Source organism: Misgurnus anguillicaudatus, chromosome 11 (assembly GCF_027580225.2).
Source record: "Misgurnus anguillicaudatus chromosome 11, ASM2758022v2, whole genome shotgun sequence".
Taxonomy (NCBI): Eukaryota; Metazoa; Chordata; class Actinopteri; order Cypriniformes; family Cobitidae; genus Misgurnus; species Misgurnus anguillicaudatus.
The window spans coordinates 20,448,746-20,471,345 of record NC_073347.2 but is presented as its reverse complement, the minus strand read 5'-3'; the positions used below and the strand labels follow the sequence as shown (position 1 = coordinate 20,471,345).

The 22,600-nt window shown below is 37.4% G+C and overlaps 1 protein-coding gene and 1 long non-coding RNA gene across 2 annotated transcripts; one reads left to right on the top strand and one right to left on the bottom strand.

Moving 5' to 3' along the window:
• Positions 1-1,143: 1,143 nt before the first annotated feature.
• inpp5f (inositol polyphosphate-5-phosphatase F) lies at positions 1,144-20,992 on the bottom strand. The gene is made up of 20 exons (XM_055171220.2): positions 20,572-20,992; positions 18,753-18,833; positions 16,875-17,011; positions 12,975-13,103; positions 10,912-11,079; positions 10,333-10,389; positions 10,042-10,240; positions 9,779-9,958; positions 9,434-9,501; positions 7,839-7,963; positions 7,677-7,754; positions 7,109-7,229; positions 6,784-6,912; positions 6,143-6,260; positions 5,829-6,027; positions 3,904-3,975; positions 3,739-3,812; positions 3,121-3,249; positions 2,843-2,930; positions 1,144-2,762 (listed from the first exon to the last, which is right to left on the bottom strand). Exons 1-20 carry the CDS (start codon positions 20,666-20,668, stop codon positions 1,652-1,654), a joined length of 3,360 nt encoding a protein of 1,119 aa, XP_055027195.1. The 5' UTR covers positions 20,669-20,992; the 3' UTR covers positions 1,144-1,651.
• Positions 20,993-21,056: 64 nt separating this feature from the next.
• LOC129416799 (uncharacterized) lies at positions 21,057-22,576 on the top strand. The gene is made up of 3 exons (XR_008635543.2): positions 21,057-21,191; positions 21,365-21,440; positions 22,440-22,576. It is a non-coding gene; the product is annotated as an uncharacterized lncRNA (long non-coding RNA).
• Positions 22,577-22,600: the final 24 nt, after the last annotated feature.

Here is a 22,600-nt window from a genome sequence, read left to right as displayed (position 1 = left end):
CCATCAAAACCTACTACACATTTATTTATCACTACTGCAGCCACCATATATTAAAGCTTAGTCCAATCTCAGTTTATTAAAATGACGTACCAGCTTCAGGAATGTCTGAACGTGTATGCGTTTCAAGAGCATAGTGGAACCTAATGCCTTGTTCGAGTACAAAGCCAAACTATGCTGCATGTGAGGTAAAAGTAAATTTAAGAGATGTTTAAAAAGCATTACTGTGCCCTACAGAAGAAACCATAGAAGCCAATTTGATCTTCTCATTGATATTTCTGGTTTAAACAAGATATCATGGTGTCATTGCTCAGCCCATCATATGTGTCCAGAAAGTTTTGGAATTTGTGACTTTAATGCACAAGCATCAATTAACCCCCCATATAATAATGTTAAGGCAGAATCAAATCATGATCTAATCTGTATAATTTCTCTGTAAAGACATGGTAAAGATGCATATTATTTACACCGCAGACAAAACTTTAAAATAACCTGAATTAAAATATAAATAACAAAAATAGACTTTAATATTCTGGTAAGGCTTGCATATGAGGTTTGCTAGACAAGGAAACATAAGAACTTTGTCAAAACGGTCATGCATATAAAAACCCTAAAACTGGCTAGATGGTTTGTAATCTACAGTATGTTCGAACACCGCACCGTATTATTCAGGTTTAAGCAGCAAAATTCTGCCTGCATACAGTTTTTACTCAGCATTTTAATACAGCAACTGTGATGTTATTCTACCGCGTACAATTGAAGAATAAGATTAAGACATGAGCTTTTGTATAATCTCAAACAAATAAATACGTTTTAGACCAATGCTAAAAAAGCTTAAGTTCACTTTTTATGTTGCATGAGTGCATTATGAGCCCAAGAACCCGAGCGTTGCCTCTTCCCATAACCCATGATTATAAACTTAAGAGCATGTAAATATAATTCTCTGTCTATAAACATCTTAATTTGACAGTTCTCACATATCTGCTACAGTACTTACATATATAATACTTACATTTTGAATATAATTTGACCATAGATCCTACAACTATTTTGGATCGAACAAACACCACATCAAATATAAGGACTGTAACTTTCTGTTCACTTTTCTAATGCGTAATATTAAGCTGCCCACTGTTTATTATTTAAAAAAAAGTCTAAGCTTCAGCAGCCAAAGAATTCAAAGTGGGTCACATGACAAATGTAGGTCTTCGGTCTTGACATGCAATAAAACTTGCCTGTCTTCATCTATCTTGAAGTGATCTATTTCTTATCATGCAAACCAGCGCTATATAGATGCTTAGGGTTCGGAGTCAGTTAGGTTAAGCTTGTACTACATTCTAAACACTGGCTGTAAACTTTGGTTTGGTTAAACTGTGGGGGAGATTAGGAATGTGGTATTAGTTAAACTGGTGAGTTATTTTACTAGCCCATGGTTTCACAGACAAGCCTCAAGGCTAGTCCTGGACTAAGACGCGTGTTTAAAAAATAACTTGCACTGACAGATCTTAAAATATGCCTCAAGGTACACACTTTTTCTAATGCATGTTTATAAGGCCTAGTCCTGGCTTTAGCTAAGCCTTGTCTGTGAAATCAAGCCAAGAAGTCTAATTTTAACACTAATAAAATACATCTGGGTGGAAAGTGCATATCCACATCATATCTGAATGATTCTGGTCTGGCACTGTGTAAACATTGCTTTCAATTCATTTTCTTGAGTTTCATTGACAGCCTCCGGCTCTGGGCTTTTTTGTACTTTCGCTACAGCAAAATTGATGCCTTGTGTAAGTCCGGCTTGGGTGAAACTAGCAACCTGAACCATAGAGCTCCTGATCTTAGCAAAGGGCGACACGACACGACTTCCGTTGGCATCCGCCGGGGAGGCTCCAATAATGCCTTCAATGCTCTTTTGTGACCCGCATGAGGTGGCAGAGGGTTGGACTGTCAGAAGATTTCCTCCAGAAACTGTAGGATCCACTTCAAGCTGTGAAGGGCGATTGAGTTGTTGTTGTGAAAGTGAAGAACCAAGCTTTGCATCTGAGGGGGCTTTGGTTCCTTGAGGTGCTTGTGGTTTGGGTGCTGGGGGCACTTCCTCAAACACCTCTATTGGTTTGGTCGTGGCATCCTGGACAAACTGGTGGCAGTACGCATCAATGGGTGTCCCAAAATCGATCAGAATGGCCTCTTCTGCTTCTGAGGCCGCCCCTGGAGACTGGTCATCCTGGCAGACCATTAAACTATCTGTGGTTTTGTTATCGCAGCCTGTGACTCGAATGATGGAGGGTACCGGAATCTCAACACTGCTGATAGACTGGGAACGACTGGCAAGTCGTGGCACCGATGCTACGATACCACAGCTCGGGAGCACGTAGTCTACGTTCTCCCGAGAGCCGGTGGTGCATGGCTGCTCGTCTGAGTGATATGAATCAGAATCGGAAGAAATCTCTTCTGAATGTTCATCATTACGGTCTTTCAAGGTTGCTGAACCAGCATTACCATCAGAAGTGTCCAAACTGCTGTCTGATTTCCAGAGGTTCACGTGCATGTTGGGCTTCAGGAAGTTCACTTTGACCTCTGGCTTTGAAAAGGTCCCTAGTCGCTTGAAGTTTCCAATGTTGACATTAGTCTTTGTCTGCTTTACTTTCTGGTTTAGTGTTGAGAACTTGTTCATGAGGAAACTTTTGCCTTGGGCCAAACCAGACCCGAGGACTTGATCCACGGCTTTGCCTTGTATTCCCATTATATCTTCATGTGGTTTACTGTGTTTCCTACAACAAAGCATTTTTTTAAATATTAACAACCAAGTATATAGTTAAAAAAAAAAATAATAATTTTTTAAGTTTTTTACCTTTCTAGTTTCTTTTCAACCACCGGGACATCGAGCTCCATAGCTTGCTTTGTAATACGAAGCATTTCAGCGATGCACTGGAGTGTGTCTGAATTCAAACAATCCAAAGGAACAGATTAATTATTTATTACAAACACAAAACCCTTCAAGCACCAGTGCATGCACAGCCAAGTTATATCTTTTACCAACTTAACCCAAAATGTCAATCACAGAATTACACAATGCAGAACTTTAACTAGTGCCACCACAAATCACAATATAACATCAACGGTTCTCACCTTTCCCATCATCCTCTGGATTGCGTGTGACAGCTCTCAATGTGTGGAAGTAACCGCTTATCTCCCCATGCTTATAGTGTAGCCGCATGCAGCAGTATTTAGGTTTTCCAAACAGAGTAGGTTCTGGACCTGAATATCAAGTCATAGTATAAATCCATCAAAGGGGACATATCATGAAAATCTGACTTTTTTCCATTTTTAAGTGCTATAATTGGGTCCCCAGTGCTTCTATCAACCTAGATAATGTGAAAAAGATCAACACAGTAACTTAGTGTTGGTAAACCATTCTCTGCAAGCATGTGAAAATTTGTCTCCCCCTGTGATGTCAGAAGGGGAATATACCACCCCTTAATCTGCACTATCTAACCACGACACTGCCATTTAGTGCAGAGTTCAGCTCATTTGCATTTTATAGGACACACCCCAAAAAGCACATTTTTGCACACACCTACAAAGTGGCAATTTTAACATGCTTTAATAAATTATATATATATTATTTTGAGCTAAAACTTCACATATGTACTCAGGGGACACCAAAGATTTATTTTACATTTTTAAAAAGTCTTATGAAATGTCCCCTTTAACATGTCAAGAATCTATGTGTTCATGTGTTCTTACCTATTTCAATCTTTTCAAGACCTTCCAAACCGAGTCTCTGGTATTGGTTGACTTTGTCTGCTTCCTCATCATAGCTGATTAGCAACAGGGGTGGAGAAGCGTTAATAAATTAGTGCCAGGGAATGATTACTCATTTATCATAACAGTGAGAGAACGTGTACTTACTAGGCTACATAATATGCACAGTTGGACAGCAACAGAAGAACGTCAACGTCTTTATGCGTGGCATCTATGAGACTGAAAAAAACAGCAGAGTGAAAGGACAAAAACTTAAGTCAATGAAAAATACATTAGTACTGAGATTAATTTCACACAGACAGTATCTTGGGATGTGTGTGAAAGTTCACCACTCTAGTAAGCTTCTCATATTAGGATCAGAGTTAACCTCAGGTAATTTACAAAGACTTTAATCAACCTCAGAAAAATCCAACCCAACCAGTAAGTTTTTACTACCACCAAAAAATTCTCAATAGATTTGAGGAAATATTGCTCCTTCACCAGAACAGTTATTATAGAACTAAATAGGAAAATGTACCTCGTAATCAATGCTTTTAAACTGTAGGAGGAAGAGTACACTAAGAATTTAATTCTTTTAAAATAAGCTTGAAAATACTAAGTATAAACAGAATAATAATCCTAAACTATGTGTAGTATGCCAAATGTTTAAATACAATTTCAGACAAAAATCTTATAGGTAAAAAATGATTTTTTTTATGCAGAACCAAGATCATTTGTGACTCTGGACCACAAAACTAGTCATAACTGAAATTTATACATAATCTAAAAGCTAATAAATAAGCTTTCCATTGATATATAGTTGGGATAGTACAATATTTGTCCGAGATACAATTATTTGAAAACTGGAATCTGAGGGTGCAAAAAAATCTAAATATTGAGAAAATCTCCTTTAATATTGTCCAACTGAACTCCTTAAAACGGGATCCACTTACAAAACGTTTGATAATTTACAGAACTTTTTTTAAATAACTTAATGGAACATGATCTTTACATAACATCCTAATGATTTTTGGCATAAAAGCAAAATGTATAATTTTGACCCATGCAATGTATTGTTGGCTGCTGCTACAAATATACCCGTGCTCCCTATGACTGGTTTTGTGGTCCAGGGTCAAACTTTATGTTTGCTTTTAAACTTATTGTAAGGTCACTTAAAGGGACATACCACATCTTTTTGAAAATATGCTCATTTTCCAGCTCCCCCAGACTTAAACACCCGATTTCTACCATTTTGGAATCCATTCAGCCGATCTACGGGTCTGGCGGTACCAACTCCAGCATAGCTTAGCACAATCCACTGAATCTGACCAGAATTGTAGCACCGCGCTCAAAAATGACCAAGTTGTGGACTTTGGTGCCGTAACATGGCCGCAGCAGGCGCAATGATACCACGCGGCGCCTGCAAATAGTCCCCTGCTATTGAAAGTAACCAAGGGGACTATTTTCTGGCAGTGCGTAATATCACTACGCCTGCTGTAGCCATTTTACGGCAGCAAAGTCCTTGATTTTTACGCCAGAATGAGAGTATAGTTCCTAGCCATATCTGCCTAGAAAATCGCAACTTTTAATTTTCAGTCGGTCTTAGTACACGATGTAACTACAAAAGAGTCAAGTTTTAAATCGGAAAAATAACGAAACTCTTTGGTTATTTTTTAGCGTGATGCTAATGGTCCAATCAGATTCAATGGATTATGCCAAGCCATGCCAAAAATGGCACCACCAGACCCGGAGATCGGCCGAATGGACTCCAAAACGCCAAAAATCAAATGTTTATAACTCTAGGGGAGCTGGAAAATGAGCATATTTAAGTGCAGTGTCCCTTTAATAAAACGACTGAGGTGCTTTTGAACAAGGCACCTTACCCCAGTTGCTCCCCGGGCACTGCATTGATAGCTGCCCACTGCTCAGTGTGTGTCTCTGTGTTCACTGCTCACTGGAATGGGTTAATTGCAGAGTTCACATTTCGAATATGGGCTACCATACTTGTCACACTTTCAGTTAGCGAATGAAACCCAGTGTGAACTCCCTTTAATTCCTTTGTTAAAGAATGACAACCTGCATTGTGCTTTTACCTTGGATCACAGTCGATCAGGGCCCAACCACCATGAAACTTCTCATCTTCAGGCAACAGCAGCTGCATGTACGTCTGCAGCAAAAGGCTGACCTGCTCCTGCGCTCCTCTTTGACTCTCCTTCTCTTTCTCCTCATGCTCCTTTTCTTTACTGAAGATGGAATATAGGTCTTCTGTTACTGGATGGCCCATCATGAGGTCTGGAAAACACATAAAGACGAGGTACTGAGCTGGACTGTTAGCATGATGAATCTTACATAAAATGGAGTTGAACTAATCACAAAATCAAATAAAAAAGTTTTAAAGTTTTCTTACCAATGACGGCCTGCCGGTAGGCGTCTCTGAATCGGTTCAGATAATAACGATTAGCGGAGTTCACACCATCCTTCATCACGCCTGCTAACTTTCGCTCTCCTGTCCGTGTGAAATCTCCCTACGTGACAGATCATACAAAAAAAATCAGACAGACTGAAATGTTCGGCCTACATGCTTACTGGGTGACCAACCACTTTTTCAGTAGTATTTTTTATATCACCCATAATGAAACATTATTCATTAAAATGAAACGGCAAGCCTGTGAAATACTTATGCATGCAAGTTTAAGTACATACAACATGGAAAAAGTTATTATTTGCCAATCCTAAATTTAGTGTTTGCTTTCATGCAGTTTAAAAATTAAGATTTTCCTTGTACTGTAGCAAAAAATGTTAAGCGTAATAACACACTGGCACATTAAAGATTAAGTTTTCATAAAGCTATATGCAATGAAGACAAAATTATCTGATAAACCACAACTAAATATTTTGTCTGATTGACAGCCCTAATATATCTTTATATAATATATGCGCTAAATGGGAAAGGTTTATGTCTGATTTATCTGCTGGCTAAATACTATAGTACATGCACTTGGCAGACAGAACAGCTTAAAATCTTTGGCAGGCATTTTGTCAGTGTACCTTCAGGGCTGCTGTGCCAGCGTATTGACGGCTGATTGTGTCTCCATTGTTGGCCCACATCATTTGATAGATCCTGTAACACTTGAGGGGTAGTGGCTGCTCGGGTGGCATTACACCAAGTTTTTTCAGCTGGAACAAACAGATCAAAAGACAATTTGGGCTTTGGGCAATATTCTGTGGGCATGGTGTGGCAGTGCTCCTTTATAACTCATGTTTGTTTACTGCATTTAGCACACACTGTTATCCAGAGCAACGTACACATAGTTTCATTATGTATAAGTTTATCCATTCAGTGCATTTCAAGCTCAAAGGCGAGTATCTATACCTGCTGTTCCATGACTACACGGGCGATTGCAGCCTGTACCACATTAGTTCTGTCCAGACAATCCATGCAGTTAACACGGAAGATGCCCTCCTGCTGGCAGATGACTCCCGCTTGGTCCACCCTGTTTGCAAAAACAAAGATGGATTGTAATAAACCTGCTAGGGCTACACTAACAAGATGCGAAAATTGATCTTTATTTTTACAAGATGTATTATAAGTCTCAGGTGTGCCTGTGAAGTTTCAGCTCAAAATACCCCACAGATCATTTGTTATAGCATGTCCAAAATGCCCCTATGTGGGTGGGAGCAACTACAACGTGCTAACAAACACATTCAGAAAAGCATAGTCAGTGGCCGTGGGCAGGGCTTTGTTAGTGTGACATCACATTAACAAGAGAATCAAAACAGCATGTCTAATGGGACTGTTCTGGTTTAATATGGATTTAAAAAAAGACAACTGGGTGGATTTTTTATTGTAAGGTGGTTGTGTTCACACACTGCCAACATACATTTATGTCCAAACCTTGTGAAAGTGGATTTTGCATAATATGGGCCCTTTAAAGACTCACCATGCCCATCTCATGTCCGTGATGATGTCACAGATGGCATCTGTGAGAGTCTGCACATTCTCAAATTTCATCCCTCGACTGAAAGAAACAAAGCAAAAAATCAATTGATTTTGAGACTGGTTCATCCACTGACACAGGCCTGATGTTTTTCTTTGCACTTACCAGTGCTCGTGGAAATCAAATGAAACGTATGTTAAGTTGGGATTGTTGTACAGAAGCACTTGTTTGAGAAACGCATCTCCAATCATCTTCTCTCTGCCATTTTGGTCGACTAAGTTAATGATAACCTAGAGACAAAATGAGCTGTAAATTACTGTAAACAGAAATACTGATATTGATGCTTTTTATACACAATATACATATTTGTGACCCAGTCTGTAAAAATCAAGCTAAGTATTTTTTTGTGATTTACTGTTGCTCCATAAAATCACACTACATCACTTAAAGAACAATCTGTGAAAATATAACTCTGATATCTTTAATATTAAAATGAATGACTAAAATCAAACACTGATGTGTCAGTGACAAAAACAGTTTAGCAAGATGAGAAATTAAAAAAAAAGAATAAAAAAAAACTAGTTTTAACTAGTGCATCAGGTTTATTTCAATTCACATGTTAATTGAATGGAAATAATACATTTGCACCATTTTTATGAAAGTTAAGACTGAATGGACCTAAAAATGTCAAATGGTGTAACCGGCAATTGCGACAAAGAATGAGAAATATTAAAAATTGTATCCACCTTGATGGCATGTAAGCGTAATCATAAAAATATATATTTTTAAAATATAATTTATTAGTTATTTCTAAATGTACATTTAATGCGTTTTTGTAATATTTATTCTGACATATGCTGAAAACAGCTCAGTTTTCTAAATAATTTTTGACAAATTATGTAAAAATGTATGTTAAAAAAAATCATATTACACTAAATTAGATGATTATATTTTATTCCACTTTTTATGAATATAGTTATATTTTCATTTAAAAAAATATTAGTTACACCAATTGACACAGACCAATTACACCATATTGACATTTTTGTGATTATCCCCCAAATTTTCTGTCAAAATGAAATAAAGCCAGAATAAAATAAATATAAAAGTTTGTGTATATATATTGTTGCAAAACGAGATAAATCCGTTTTCAAAATTTTTTAAGTTATGAAGGTTTAAATCAAAACAAACCAACTGCTGTTGAATTGGCTATATGCCCAGCTGCACCACCTCCCGAACCTCAGCCGGCTCCTTACCTCCTGTCTGCCATTATTGGACAAACTGATTAATCCAGGTGTGCCTGACCTCAGTAGTCACAACAACAATAATCAGACACACCTGGATTAATAAGTTTGTCCAATAATGGCAGACAGGAAACAAGGAGCCGGCCGAAGCCCAGGATGCGGTGCGGCTGGGCACAAAGCCCATTGATATTAATTGGAATGCACAACCAAAAAACGAGATTTTTATTTATTTTATTTGATAATATATATATATATATATATAAATTTTATCAAATAAAATTTTAGACTTGGTCCTCAAAAAAAGAGAATGTATGCAAGTATTCTGCAAATTTATTTTGAAATGTTAACTCCTTTACATTTAATTGAACCATAGGAACACAAAATAATTAACGTCACGTCATTAACCCTGATGCTTTTAATCCCATAATTTTATTATTAGACTTCAGCCTGGATTTTCACAGACAAGAGTCACATTTTTATACTCCACAACGTTGCTATACTTAAAGCACACCTTACCATTTTTTTGTAAATTTCAACTTGCTGTTCAAAATGAGCAGCAAAATAAGGCATGGTTTCCTTCTCGCCTGCAATATCAAACAAAACTGTGAGAAACACAGCAACGCTGCAGGTAAATCACACTATTACAATGATAAAAAGTTAAACATGCACCAATAGCCCCAACAGCCTCGCAGACTATTAAGACATGAAAGCACACCAACTTCCCATTTCCAGAAAAAAACATTTCCATACAATGACTATACTGATGGTTCAAAAGGATAGCTTCTCCATAAAGAGAAGTGCTAGACTGAGCTGTGAGTAGTCTCATTTAATGAGAGATTCGATTACACAAATACGACTCGCCTTTCTCTATCCTCGGTCTAGGGTTGTAGCGATATCCAGCTTGGCTCCAGAATACAGGAACGGAGCCTCGTATCTGTACAAAGGACAGTGTGTGACTATGCACATGGATTAGCTGCTCTGTCTCCACATAATTGGCCACATGTCCATCTGTGTCCACTCCCCTCCTCTTGTACCGCATTCCTTTGGTGGAAATCACAAAAAAAATGTTATAAAGATATGAACACTTAATGAAATGTATTTGCTATGTCCTATATGTATGGTACCTGCACGGTGGCGGCTTCGTCTGGAGATGAGGGCCACGGTAAAGCGCGGATGAATGTCATCCACACAAGTGGGTTCGTCCGGAGGCGTATCTGGGCTGCTCTTCTCTTCATCAGGGGTCTCGTTGTAGTTCACAACAAGCTCCTCTACCTGCACAAAGCCTTGGATGATGGGAATCACCCATTGGTCCACCCCAGGAACCTGCAAAATGTGACATTTAATTTCATCACCATTCAAGTTTCCATTTTCAGACAATTCTAAATTTATATGAATTCATGATAAAAGGTTTGCACCGGCAAGTCGATGAGGTCTTTGACCATGTGTTTGTTCCAGAAGAATTTATCATCTACCTAAAAGACAAACAACACACATCACGGGACACATTATTATAAGTGGTATAATAAGATGACAATTTGCTTTATTCGTGGACTTTTAGCCTTTTTATTAGATGCAAACCAAACTTAAATGCTTACCTACAGCAAAGCAGAAACACTATAGTATTACCAACTTTTGTGGTAAAACAACTTAAAAACCTTTTTTGTACTGGTAAACCCACTACCTTTCTCTCTTCTCTCTTTACACACTAATAAGAGAAGTATGCAAGCACTCTATTGTTTAAACCATATACTGGTTGTGTTTTAACAGAACAGTTTATTCTTGAAGAAAGGAGAAATGAAGCTTGGCTATGAATATATATTTGCATCCTGTAGAAAACTAAAATAAAAACCACTTATTAAAACCAGCCAGTTCCCTGCAACAGTATGTGATAACCACACATTATTCATTACATTTTAGTCACGTGTTGTCATTTAAATGAAATGTAAAGTTGATACAGAAATGCTAAAACATTGTAAGCTCTGAAGATCTTCTACCTTTTTCCAAAGGGGTTGATCTGACTTGCCTAACGCTCCCTGTCGCTGAACTGTATTGGTAAGGTCATAGGTCAGACTATAGTAGAACGAATCGGAGTCCATGAATATCTTGTAGAGCTCATCAAGCAGCCGCTTCTCCAGACGTTCTTTCTCTTTGTTCTCTTTGACCTGTGAGGCAAGTTAACATTAGATCAGACTAAACCAACAGATTAAAGTAAAATATGTGCAAACTTCATTTTTATGGTAAAATGAGGTTTCATTCTTTATAACTATGAATGTGCATAAACTGAACAGCGGATTTTATATGAATCATGATTATATATAATTAATCCTAATAACACTAAAAAAAGATTATGGGTTAAAAAAACTGCATTTTGTGCAATAAAATTGAATGCTGTCATTCTGCTTAAAGGTTTATTCCATTTTCTTAAAAAATATCCAGATAATTTACTCACCACGATGTCATCCAAAATGTTGATGTCCTTTTTTTTTGAAGAAATTATGTTTTTTGAGGAAAACATTCCAGAATTCCTCCCATTCCAATGGACTTCAATGGACACCAACACGTAACAGTCCAAAATTGCGGTTTCAACGGAGTTTCAAAGGACTCTAAACGATCCCAAACGAGGCACAAGGGTCCCACCCAGCGAAACGACCGTCATTTTTGACAAGAAAAACAAAAATATGCACTTTTAAACCACATATTTTCGTCTATCTCCGGTCGTGATGCGCCAGCGCAACCCCACGCAATACGTCATCATGTCAAGAGGTCACGAAGGATGTATGCGAAACTACACCCCAGTTTTTACAGTGTGGAGAAAGAGGACCGTTCCGACATTGTTGTATGTGGAATGATACTAATTAATGCATTTGTGTCCGTTTATTGGTTAAAATGGTCCGCAAATGTGCGTTTTTATATACGTAACACGTGACCTTTCCACGGCATTATGCAATTACGTGGGGTCGCGCTGGCGCACCACAGGACCAGAGATAGACGAGAAGTTGTGGTTTAAACAACACAGTCCCAAGGCAAGTCGTGCCACAGCAACGAAAATTTTGATCAATCCATTCGTGCCTGATGACACGAATTCCCGCTGCCCCTCGTGTCTCCGGAGACGGATGTCTTTTTCGTCCTTCCGAGCACGAATTTCTATCAATAGCTGTTCGTGTCTGTGGCACGACTTTCTTTATCGTGTCATTTTATATTTTGTCTTCTCATCGTTCCTTTCTATTTTTAAATCATTGTCGCTTGGGGTTAGGGTTAGATTCCGGGTTTGCGTTAGGATGTTATTTTATGCATTTGTTTCTACATGTTTTTCGTCCGCTTTTAAAACTATTCTCGCCTGGAGTTGGGGTTTGAGTGGGGGTTTGTGTTCGGAAGTCGCAGAAAGTGATTCTAACCCAAACCCCAAGCGACAATGGTCAAAAAATAGAAAAGAACGATGAGAAAACAAAATATAAAATGACACAATAAAGAAAGTCGTGCCACAGACACGAACAGCCACTAATAGAAACTCGTGCTGGGAAGGACGAAAAAGACATTCGTCTCAAGAGACACGAAAAACAGCGGAAACTCGTGTCATCAAACACGAATAAACCAATCAAAATTTTCGTCACTACAACACGACTTGCCTTGAGACTGAGTTGGGTTTAAAAGTGCATATTTTTTATTTTTCTTGTCAAAAATGACAATACTTTCGCCAGACAAGACCCTTATGCCTCGTTTGGGATCGTTTGGAGTCCTTTGAAACTGCAATTTTAAACTGTTACGTGTTGGGGTCCATTAAAGTCCATTGGGGTGAGAGGGGTCCTGGAGTGTTTTCCTCAAAAAACATGGTTTCTTCTCGACTGAACAAAGAGGGACAAAAACATTTTGGATGACATGGTGGTGAGTAAATTATCTGGATTGACTAATCCTTTAACATCCATGTTTTTCACTGAGGAAAGAAAGACTTGTATAATATGGTTTGGAACAACATGAGCATGAATAAATGGACAATTGAATTGAATTTTAATTTCACGTTAATTTAAATCAACTTGTATTTTAAACCCCATCTATAAACCTTTTTCTTCATGGGAACAGCAACATTAGATTTGATCTGATTCAGTGTCTTCAGCAGGAACTTTGACTCATCCGGTGATTGGGTGATTTTCTCTGGCTTGTTGATTCCAAAATGGTGCTTTTTACAAAGCTAAAAGAGAATGACAGAAACAGTGTCGTATTGAAATATTATAGTAAACAATAAAATGCTGTTGCTGAGAGTATCTGATACGATCAAAATTACTAGCCAGGTTGAAAAATGTGTGACCCTGTCTGTAAAACCCAGCCCAAAGTCTCAACCTAATTATTTTACCTTACTCAAGTCAATATGACAGATATTAAGATTAGATTTTCACAGAATGTTCCTCATATTATGTAGGATGATTTTATGTAGAAAATAGTAAATCACAAAAATGACTTTAGCTGAGATTTTACAGGTAGGGTCATGTAGCCGATACAATTTCATCCATAATATACATGAACCTCTATACTTCCTTGCCATCAGACCAAAGCTGTTCTAGTAATTGCCTATTTAAATCAAAAGGGTGCCAAGAAATGTTTGTGTCAGTACAAAATCATGTGCCCATAAACAAATATAACAACTACAATCAAACAACCCAAGACAAATATTCAAGAGTTCAGTACCTCTTAAACACCACTGACTGTTTCACTTACATGCTTTAACTTTTCCTTTCAATCCAAGAGGCTCCCTTGAGAGACTGATTCCTTAGAAACATCATGCTTCCTCTGGAACTGCTTAGAAACACACAGCACTACTCTTCCGCTAATTGTGTGTCAACCATGCACTACACAAGAGGGCTAAAATATTTCTAGTGTATTGTCACGGGCCTACAGTAAGTCTCAACTGGGCACACTAACAAGTGGGAATTTGGGAAAACAGTCCAGTATAATCTATCATCATCCATTCGACAATCTCTACCAACATAAACACTGATAAGAAATAACAATTCAAACGTTAGAGAAAGACATCTAGTGCATGAAATGTTATGAATGAACTACAAATGTAGCAATGTTTTACAATCATCTCTTGTTTTATTCTATATTCACAGAAATGGGGTACAAAATTACATTTCATGAAACAGATCACCCTACACATAGTTACTAACCTGTTTGTCTTTCTGTATATATATTCACTATTAAAGGAAAACACCACAGTTTTTCAATATTTTACTATTTACTACACAAATTAATACATACCTTTTTTTTAATGTGTGCACTTATTCTTTGTACAGTGTGACGTGAATGTGTTAGCATTTAGCCTAGCCCCATTCATTCCTTAGGATCCAAACAGGAGTGAATCTAGAAGCCACCAAACACTTCCATGTTTTTCCTATTTAAAGACTGTTACATGAGTAGTTACATCAGTAAGTATGGTGGCACAAAATAAAACGTGGTGATTTTTAAGTGGATAAAAATGAGAACTATATTGTATGTTGGAAGAGTACTTTGCAGCACTTCGATCTCAATGCGCAGTAACATCATCACTCCTGACTACTCACCCTCTCGCGCAAACTTCCGCCATATAACATAGTTCTAATTTTTTATGCGCTTAAAAGAACGCCACGTTTTATTTTGTGCCACCATACTTACTTGCGTAACTACTCATGTAACAGTCTTTAAAAAAGGAAAACATGGAAGTGTTTGGTGGCTTTTAAATCCCTGTCTGGATCCCAAGGAATGAATGTGGCTAGCTAGGCCAAATGCCAACACATTCACGACACTGTACAAAGATTAAGGGTATTGAAAAAAGATAGGTATGTATTAATTCGTCTAAGTTGAGGTAAGAACATTGTAAAATATTCAAAAACTGGTGTTTTCCTTAACATATGCATATTTAGTTTTAAAAGATGGACAAACCCAGTTCCTCGGTCTAAAGCGACACCATGTAATTTTTCAACCTTCATAATAAATTTTCAATAGACTTTAAATAGGTTGAATGACATGTCTACCATAGCCTGACGGGGTCTGTATCGCTTTTACTCGTACTTTAAAACTTTCGGGTAGTAACCAGAGCACAAAAAAACCTACAAAATTCGACTGCTTTACGGCATACGTAATTTCCTCCACTCAGTTTTTTTTTACGTGAATTTTGCTGGAGGCTACTTAAGGAGTGTAGAGAGCAACTCCTATTATTTTACTCTGTGGCATCCGTGTTAGTGTTACGGACCTATAACACGGGCGACCTGGGTTCGATTCCCCTTTAAGGCAATTTTTTGTATAAACTCACGATCTTGATTCATACATAAATGCGATCTTCTTTATAAATGACGGCGATTATCTTGCATATAGTTCCCTGTATTCAGATGCTGCATTCACGTGTTCACGTATTTACCTTTCTTTTACTGTCTATGGTATTTACATTACAATCCAGGATGCCATAGCAGTCAAACTTGCTAAAACTCACACAGTGTAAAACCAAACCCTATTCATTCACCAATCAGATCCCAGCGCTTCTCTCTTCTGATTTGCTGCGTTCCGCTGTAACTCGCGTGACGTATTACAAAGCGGCAGACCTAAACACATCGGTTTACTTGGATTTGGAGCGACAACTTTCACACAAAAGAGAGGAAATACGAGCGCCATTGCGGAAAATCCTGGTGGCGAGGTAGAGAGAGACGATGTAACAATATTTGTTTCAAAAAAGGCAAGAAAATACTTCTGGTCGTTTCTCAATTGGAAGGCTGCAGCCTCCGGAGGTCAAATATGCAGGCTGCATACGTCATCAAGCCTGGTTTATTAAGGTAAACTGAGCATTACATTCGCAAGTCATAAGCATACTGCAACAATTTACCATTAACTAAGTATAATAGTCAACTTTATAATTGTTAATATTCTGAAATAATTTTCAACTTGATGACGTATGCAGCTTAGAAATACGTCATCCGGAGGCTGCCACCTTCAGATTGAGAAATGGCTTCTGCCACGAGTTCCTCGTTGATCATTGTTGATCATTTAGCGTTTTAAAGATTTAGTTTTTAGTTTAGTTTTAAGGTTGGCCAGTTCTTTTTCTTTGCGACAGTGCTGCGGCGCTTGTGGCCTCTAGGGGCGCTAGGCGTGAAAAATACATGTCTAGCACCCCCTAGTGGCCAAAAAGTTCCGCGGTGTGGCTTTAAATGAACCAATGCTGGGTTGTGTTCACACAAAAAGCTGGGTTGTTTCAACCCATGAATGGGTCAAATGTGGATATTTTCCAGGTTAATTTTTTACTTGACAATAGTTGTTTTGTCCATTTTTACACAACCATGGGTTAACACAACCTAGCATTTTTAGCGTAAAGCAAGAGCAATTTTTAAAGGTGCCAACGAATGCATTGAAATAATATGTTAAATTGTTTTTTAATATTTAAATAGAAGGTATAAAGTGCAAAAATTATCCAGAAAAATGTTTACATGTCCATTTACAACCCTATGATTTGTCCTTTGAATGAAATTGTCTATTTTTGCACTGTTTGGGAGGGTCATGAATAATAATGTTGAGCTCTGCTCTGATTGGCTCTGCTCTGATGCTTATGCCAGTAGCTCACATTAGTAAACATGTTGGGCCATACATCTCGACTGTTACATCACAGTCTGTGTTATGTTGAGATTGGCCTGTTTTCCAGCGCTCTTTTGCATGCATGAGGTTTACAGAAGAATGAAGAAACAACCGCGTTTAAGGCTCACGATATGTCACCATGTACAGATCTCTTATTATTCATCTATGCCAAGGTAATTACAGTTCTTTATTCTATGGCACCTTTAAGAATTTTGACAGTCATCGTTTAAATTTATGATAGCATCTCTTTTTTTTATTTCTGAGCTATCCCTTAAATAAATTGAAACGTAGTAAAATCAAATCCAGTTTGGAAAAAGTTGGTACAATGAGACCTTTCAAAAGTTTTTTTTTATAATGTATTACCTACCTCTAATTCCAGATCCTGAGGTTCGTCCTCTGAGAGTGGAACGACTACTATCTTGGTGATCTTGTACACTTTGTGGTCTCCTGGCAACAGGCCCACCAGCGCTTTCTGGCGAATCAGAATCAGCCCCAGAGGAAGATCTGCCCAAAGTGGGGAGAGAAAAAGTGTCAAATACATCTCATTTTTTCCTGCTCTAGCCAGCATGACTCAGTCCTATGGCAAATATTCTAATAACAATGACTTCAGTTTGACTTGAAGCATTATGCACTTTCACTGACAGCTTAAATTAGATCAACAGATAAAAGTGCTCCTTGCAGAAGGCAACTCTGCAATGTTTGGGTGGAACATTTTAATAAGAACAGCCTAAGCTCATGTACAAATAAATAATATAGAAATTTCATGTTTATGAATTTTACAACACAGTCATAATATACCTCATTTATTTGTGTAGTCTTCAACTGCATACAACCACAGTGTAAAAAGCAAAATAATTATTTTAGACATTAAAGAAAAAGCATCTAGCATAATGCATACATCAAAAGATGCTTGTTACACGTTGCGTTTCTGACATTAAAAAAGGAAGAGAGACCAACAGCATAATACACCAATGTCACCAAGTATATCTGTTAACAAACCACAGAGGCTCACTTCTCAAAACAGCTTCAGAACAATGAAATGAAAGCATTATGTATCCCAAGATGTATCCCAAAATTTGTTAAAAAGGGAATTCCAAAAATAATTTATATTTTAAATGGTTTTCTAAACCCACCACCATATGCCATTGTTGGTCAACAAACAGACAGGCCCTACCCCAAAGCTACTGCATCCGCCTGGTCAGTATACACAAACACAGAGCCACAATGATTAAACTCTGCAGGAAGTCGATCTATTAATAGTTTACACACAGTTGTCTCTGCAATTTAAATTGCAAGAAGAAAACATATTTTAAGATTGCACACACCAACTTAATCTGCTAAGGCTATATCAGTTAGTTCCGGACACCAGTTGTTCTTCTTCCAAATGCCGGGCTATCTGATTTCAGTATTTTTAGCCTAACAGTACGTTAGCCATATTTCCATGCAATGTAATCTTTGAAATGTTATCACATCCAAATGTTTTTTTTTCTGTTGATAACTGGAGATGAGCAACAAATCACTACAAGTAAATTAGCAAATATGAAATAACACTAAACCAAATTAGGTTGAAATTTGTGGTGCCTTTCATTATGAGCTTCTTGTATGGTACCGTACTTGCAGCAAAAATGACCGGAAAGTGGAAACAATCTTCTATTTAATCAAATTTCAGTGAATATGCATATGCTCAGATCTCACCTTTAAAGGGGACATTTCACAGGACTTTTTAAAAATGTAAATAAATCTTTGGTGTCTCAAGACTACATGTGTGAAGTTCTAGCTCAATAATAGCATATAGATAATTTATTATTGCATATTAAAATTGCCACTTTGTAGGTGTGAGCAAAAATGTGCCATTTTGGGGTGTCCTTTAAAATGTAAATGAGCTGATCTCTGCACTAAATGGCAGTGGTGTGGTTGGATAATGCAGATTAAGGGGCGTTATTATCCTCTTCTGACATCACAAGGGGAGTCAAATTTCAATGACCTATTTTTTCACATGCTTGCAGAGAATGGTTTATCAAAATAAGTTACTGGGTTGACCTTCTTTTTTTTTTTACATTTTCTAGGTTAATCGAAGCAATGGGGACCCGATTATAGCACTTAAATATGGGAAAAGTCTGATTTTCATGATATGTCCCCTTTAATAAATACAAAAGGCAGAATTTAATACAATCAATTAACTTTATTCTCATACTTTATTAACTCAATCGGGGTATAATTTTCTGCATATGACTTTCAGACTTACCGGCATGAAGCTGTATTTTTCCAATAACTCCCTCCACAAGGCCCAAACAGACAGGGTTCCAGGCAAGCAGCAGATCGGTTGCTACAATATAATAAAAATAAAAAAATAAAAGCATTGTCTAAACATCTTTCAATTCCTAATAGAAAGTCACTGAACTTCCCATCAGTAGGTAACATTCAAACATAGTCCAGATTTGATTTCAGTTATATACATCTTGCACAAGTCTGCACATTACTGCACTTTAACCCAACAGCTTCAGTAGCCTGTACCTTCAAGTAATTTACTGTATTGTGTTTTAGATAACGAAAAATCTGCAGAGCGAGAAGTAAACCAGTAAGTACAGTGGTGTAACCTCACCCTGACGTGCTGGAGTATTAAACATATTGTTAGTGATTCTTTTAAAGCAACTGGGACTGCATCTATGCATCATGCATACAGTGGAAACCCTTTTCCAGTTAAATAATGAAACAGCACTGCAACCTAAACCCGATCAGCATGGCTGCACACACACGTGTTAAAGAACAGCAAGAACTCATTCAAAAGGCTGTGCACATACTCAAAAAAAATTATTACTATAGCTGTCCATCTAGTTTTAAAGGTCCAGACTCACAGTATTAGTTAGTAGACACATTCAAAGGTGTGGTAAAGCTGTATGTGTGTTTTGTGAGAAAGTCATCTAAGCCATGTGACTATTAATGCCTGTCATGGTAAATCATAAAAACCTTTGGTGAAAAGGTCTCTGTAAAAATATCAAAGTGATACATTTTGCATTTTGTCAACAGCATAAGACAAAAAAAATTATTCATGGGAGATTTTTCAACTTTGCCTAAGGTTGCAGAGGAGTCTGTAGCAAGTACTGGTTTTAATGTCTGGTCCGAAAACAAGAGATAATCTATCTCTGCTGTTTCTGGACCAAATATACTTTTTCAAGTACCACAGTCATATGACTTACCCTGACTTTTAACTATTTTACTGTGTAACCGTTTTCTTGTGAGATCTTTATGGGGATTAAAATAGAACGGCGCCGGAATATTTAGAAATAGGTTAACTTAGTAATAAGATGACTTGATGTGATGAATAATTAAATAATTAAATCATTCTCTATTTTAATTTCTTAAAATCATGAAGATTCGTTTAAGCATCGGTCATGTTGTTGTTTTATTGTTATTATTGTTACAATAATAATAATAATAATAATAATAATAGGATTTATTATTATTATTATTATTATTATTGGTGTTATAATAATTATAATGATCATCATTATTGTTATTATTATTAGTAGTGGCATAAGCTCTGTAGATCAACTGTCTGGCCAGTTAAGAGACGTCACACAAACCGAAATGGGTTTCCTTGCTAAATGAACGAAAAACTGATTCACAGTTGACATCTAAACGTCCTTGTCCAAAAAATATATTCATTCTCCGCCTGCACATTACAATGCCTTGTGTAAATAAAAATATTTGTCACGACATCCTGCCAAAACATCCTGAGGTTTTTAACTTACACCCGTGTCATCCACGCACTGCTGCTCTGAAAGTAGGTTAATGAAAACAACAAAGGGGTGTTTGTAAACTTGGCATATATTAAAAAAACACCCAGACATTTTAATGTCTTTAAAATATTAAACTTCCTAATTATTTTCAGAGATCTCTCTCATCCTGAAGGAACACAAATCACTTCTGTCTGTTTTGAAGCTCTGTCGTGCTCAGAAACTATGCGCCAAGAATGGCAACAATGTATCCAGTGAACATGAAACATTGTAACACACATCATGTACAGTGTAACGATGTGACAGGGCTGAAATATGAAGCATTACCCGGTTTCACGCTCAGAGATCCATCTTTCCTGCTGCACCACAGCGCGTAATCTCCGCTCTGGAGAATATAATGATCTTTAGCTTGAAAAAGCTCCATGTTCACTAAAATCCCAAAACAGGCGCATCCACACACCAAACGCCTGGATTTGTTCCCGATAACGTCAACGAGGAAACGATGAAGCAGCTCGCAGTCCCAATAACGCCGCCAGACTGCTGCTTACAACCAGCTAACCAGCTAGCGCTGTACCTGTGTAAACGTTATAATAACATGACAAAAGTCCACATTTTGTCAGTTACTGACCGACCATCGAAAACGAGTCCTTGGCGTATTTAATAGCCAAAAATTGAACAAGGCTGGTAATGTTGATGTGTTTAAGAAATGTGCCGGGTCTTTCTGATATTTTCCACTAAGGGGAGCAGCACCGACTGAAACCATTTCCTCTAGTTATACACAGACACGTGACCTCCTCCGTCACACCGACCATTATATTTCATGTTTGTTTATAGATGCCCCACCTGCACTTGTTTTTGATGTATTGTTTAGCATAGGTTTGTGCTGGGCCTTACATCATTGATGGGCTATCATAGTATTATATTGCTGATGCTACGTCTGAATTGTTGTAAGAGTTTGTATATTAAATTCGATAATGTGATTCTGTGGGTCAAATATTTTATTAAAATCTAAATATTTAATGATCCTCAGGTGTTTGCACAATTATGTAGTCTTACTCTTTAGATTTTAGGTTAGGTTTTCTAAAATGTCTTTGCCTGTTAATCATTTCTTGAAATCCAGATGGTTCTTCTCAGAAGAATGCTTGGCATGTTGAGACCTGGTCGAGTCTGTCGTAGCTTCATAGATGGACATACTGGTAACTGGGAATTTTGCATTTGTTTGTTAAGTTTTATTATATAATTTATTTCTGTACATAAATCACAATAGATTTCTTGATTAATTTACACTGACAAAGTTCAGTCTTAGTGTGCATATCATAATGCTATATCCTGTAACATGTTTCTTGCAGGGGCCCTTCTGGGTGCCTCCACAAACTTCCAATTTTTTTACTGAAATTCAATTGGTTAAATAACATCTTATTTTTAATTACTTAAAATAAGGCAAAACAAGCATTAAAATCAAACGGCTCAAATCAAGATATTACTTAAGTGTTTGTTTTTATAACAAATATAGATGCCAAGCTCCAGAATATCTTACAGGCTATATCATTGAGATCCACTATAACATTGTAACTACTGTATAATGACATGACAGTTTCAGTTAGGGCTGTGCAAAAATATCGATACAGCGTGATAGTTAGCTGTATCGATAGTGTATCGATATTTCGATCTCTACTATCGATATTTTTAAAACCATCAAATCCCTATGTGTGCGTAAAACGACCTCCTCTGCCGCTGCTGTAGATGTGACTGTCCAGTTGTCTGCCATATACGGCCATTCGGCCAATGTCTCAGAAGTTAGAGGGAGTGAGAAAATGGCAGAAAATGTAAAAACACCTGCAGCTTTCAAAGAGCTGCAGGTGTTCAGCTCTATTTTTTTTACATTTTTGATTAAAAAAAAGAAAAAGTATTGCAATGTTTCGCAACCTGCAACGCATTGTATTGTATCGTGATACGTATCGTACACTGTAAAAAAATTCAGTAGAAATTACAATGCCATTGCAGCTGGGTTGCCGGTAATTTACTGTTGATTAACATTTATGTTATTTACTGGCAAGAGTTTGTTCAAAGTTAAATAAATTTTAAATATTAACAAGTCTTTATCTTTACAGAATAAAACTATACAATAACAGCGTCATGCAAAGCATTCTGGGAACCAGAAATCATCATCAACCTTTTTCTGTTTTTTGCTTCAGATTCATGGCCCATGTATCGGGAGGCCCTTGCCAATACCCAGCCCTAGTTTCAGTGTACACAAAAATGTTCCAACATAAGCAGATGATGTCACCGGATGCTCCTTATGTGAGTCATCTCATGACTTAACAGCCTCTAGACACAGTTCATATCTTTCTTTCAA

Coding starts and splice junctions, on each gene's coding strand:
- inpp5f (XM_055171220.2), bottom strand. CDS start 20,668: ATGGAGCTTTTTCAAGCTAAAGATCATTATATTCTCCAGAGCGGAGAT. Junction 7,230..7,676: donor ACGGACATGAGATGGGCATG/GTGAGTCTTTAA, acceptor TTTTGCAAACAG/GGTGGACCAAGCGGGAGTCA. Junction 3,976..5,828: donor CTGATCGACTGTGATCCAAG/GTAAAAGCACAA, acceptor TGTTTTTTTCAG/TCTCATAGATGCCACGCATA.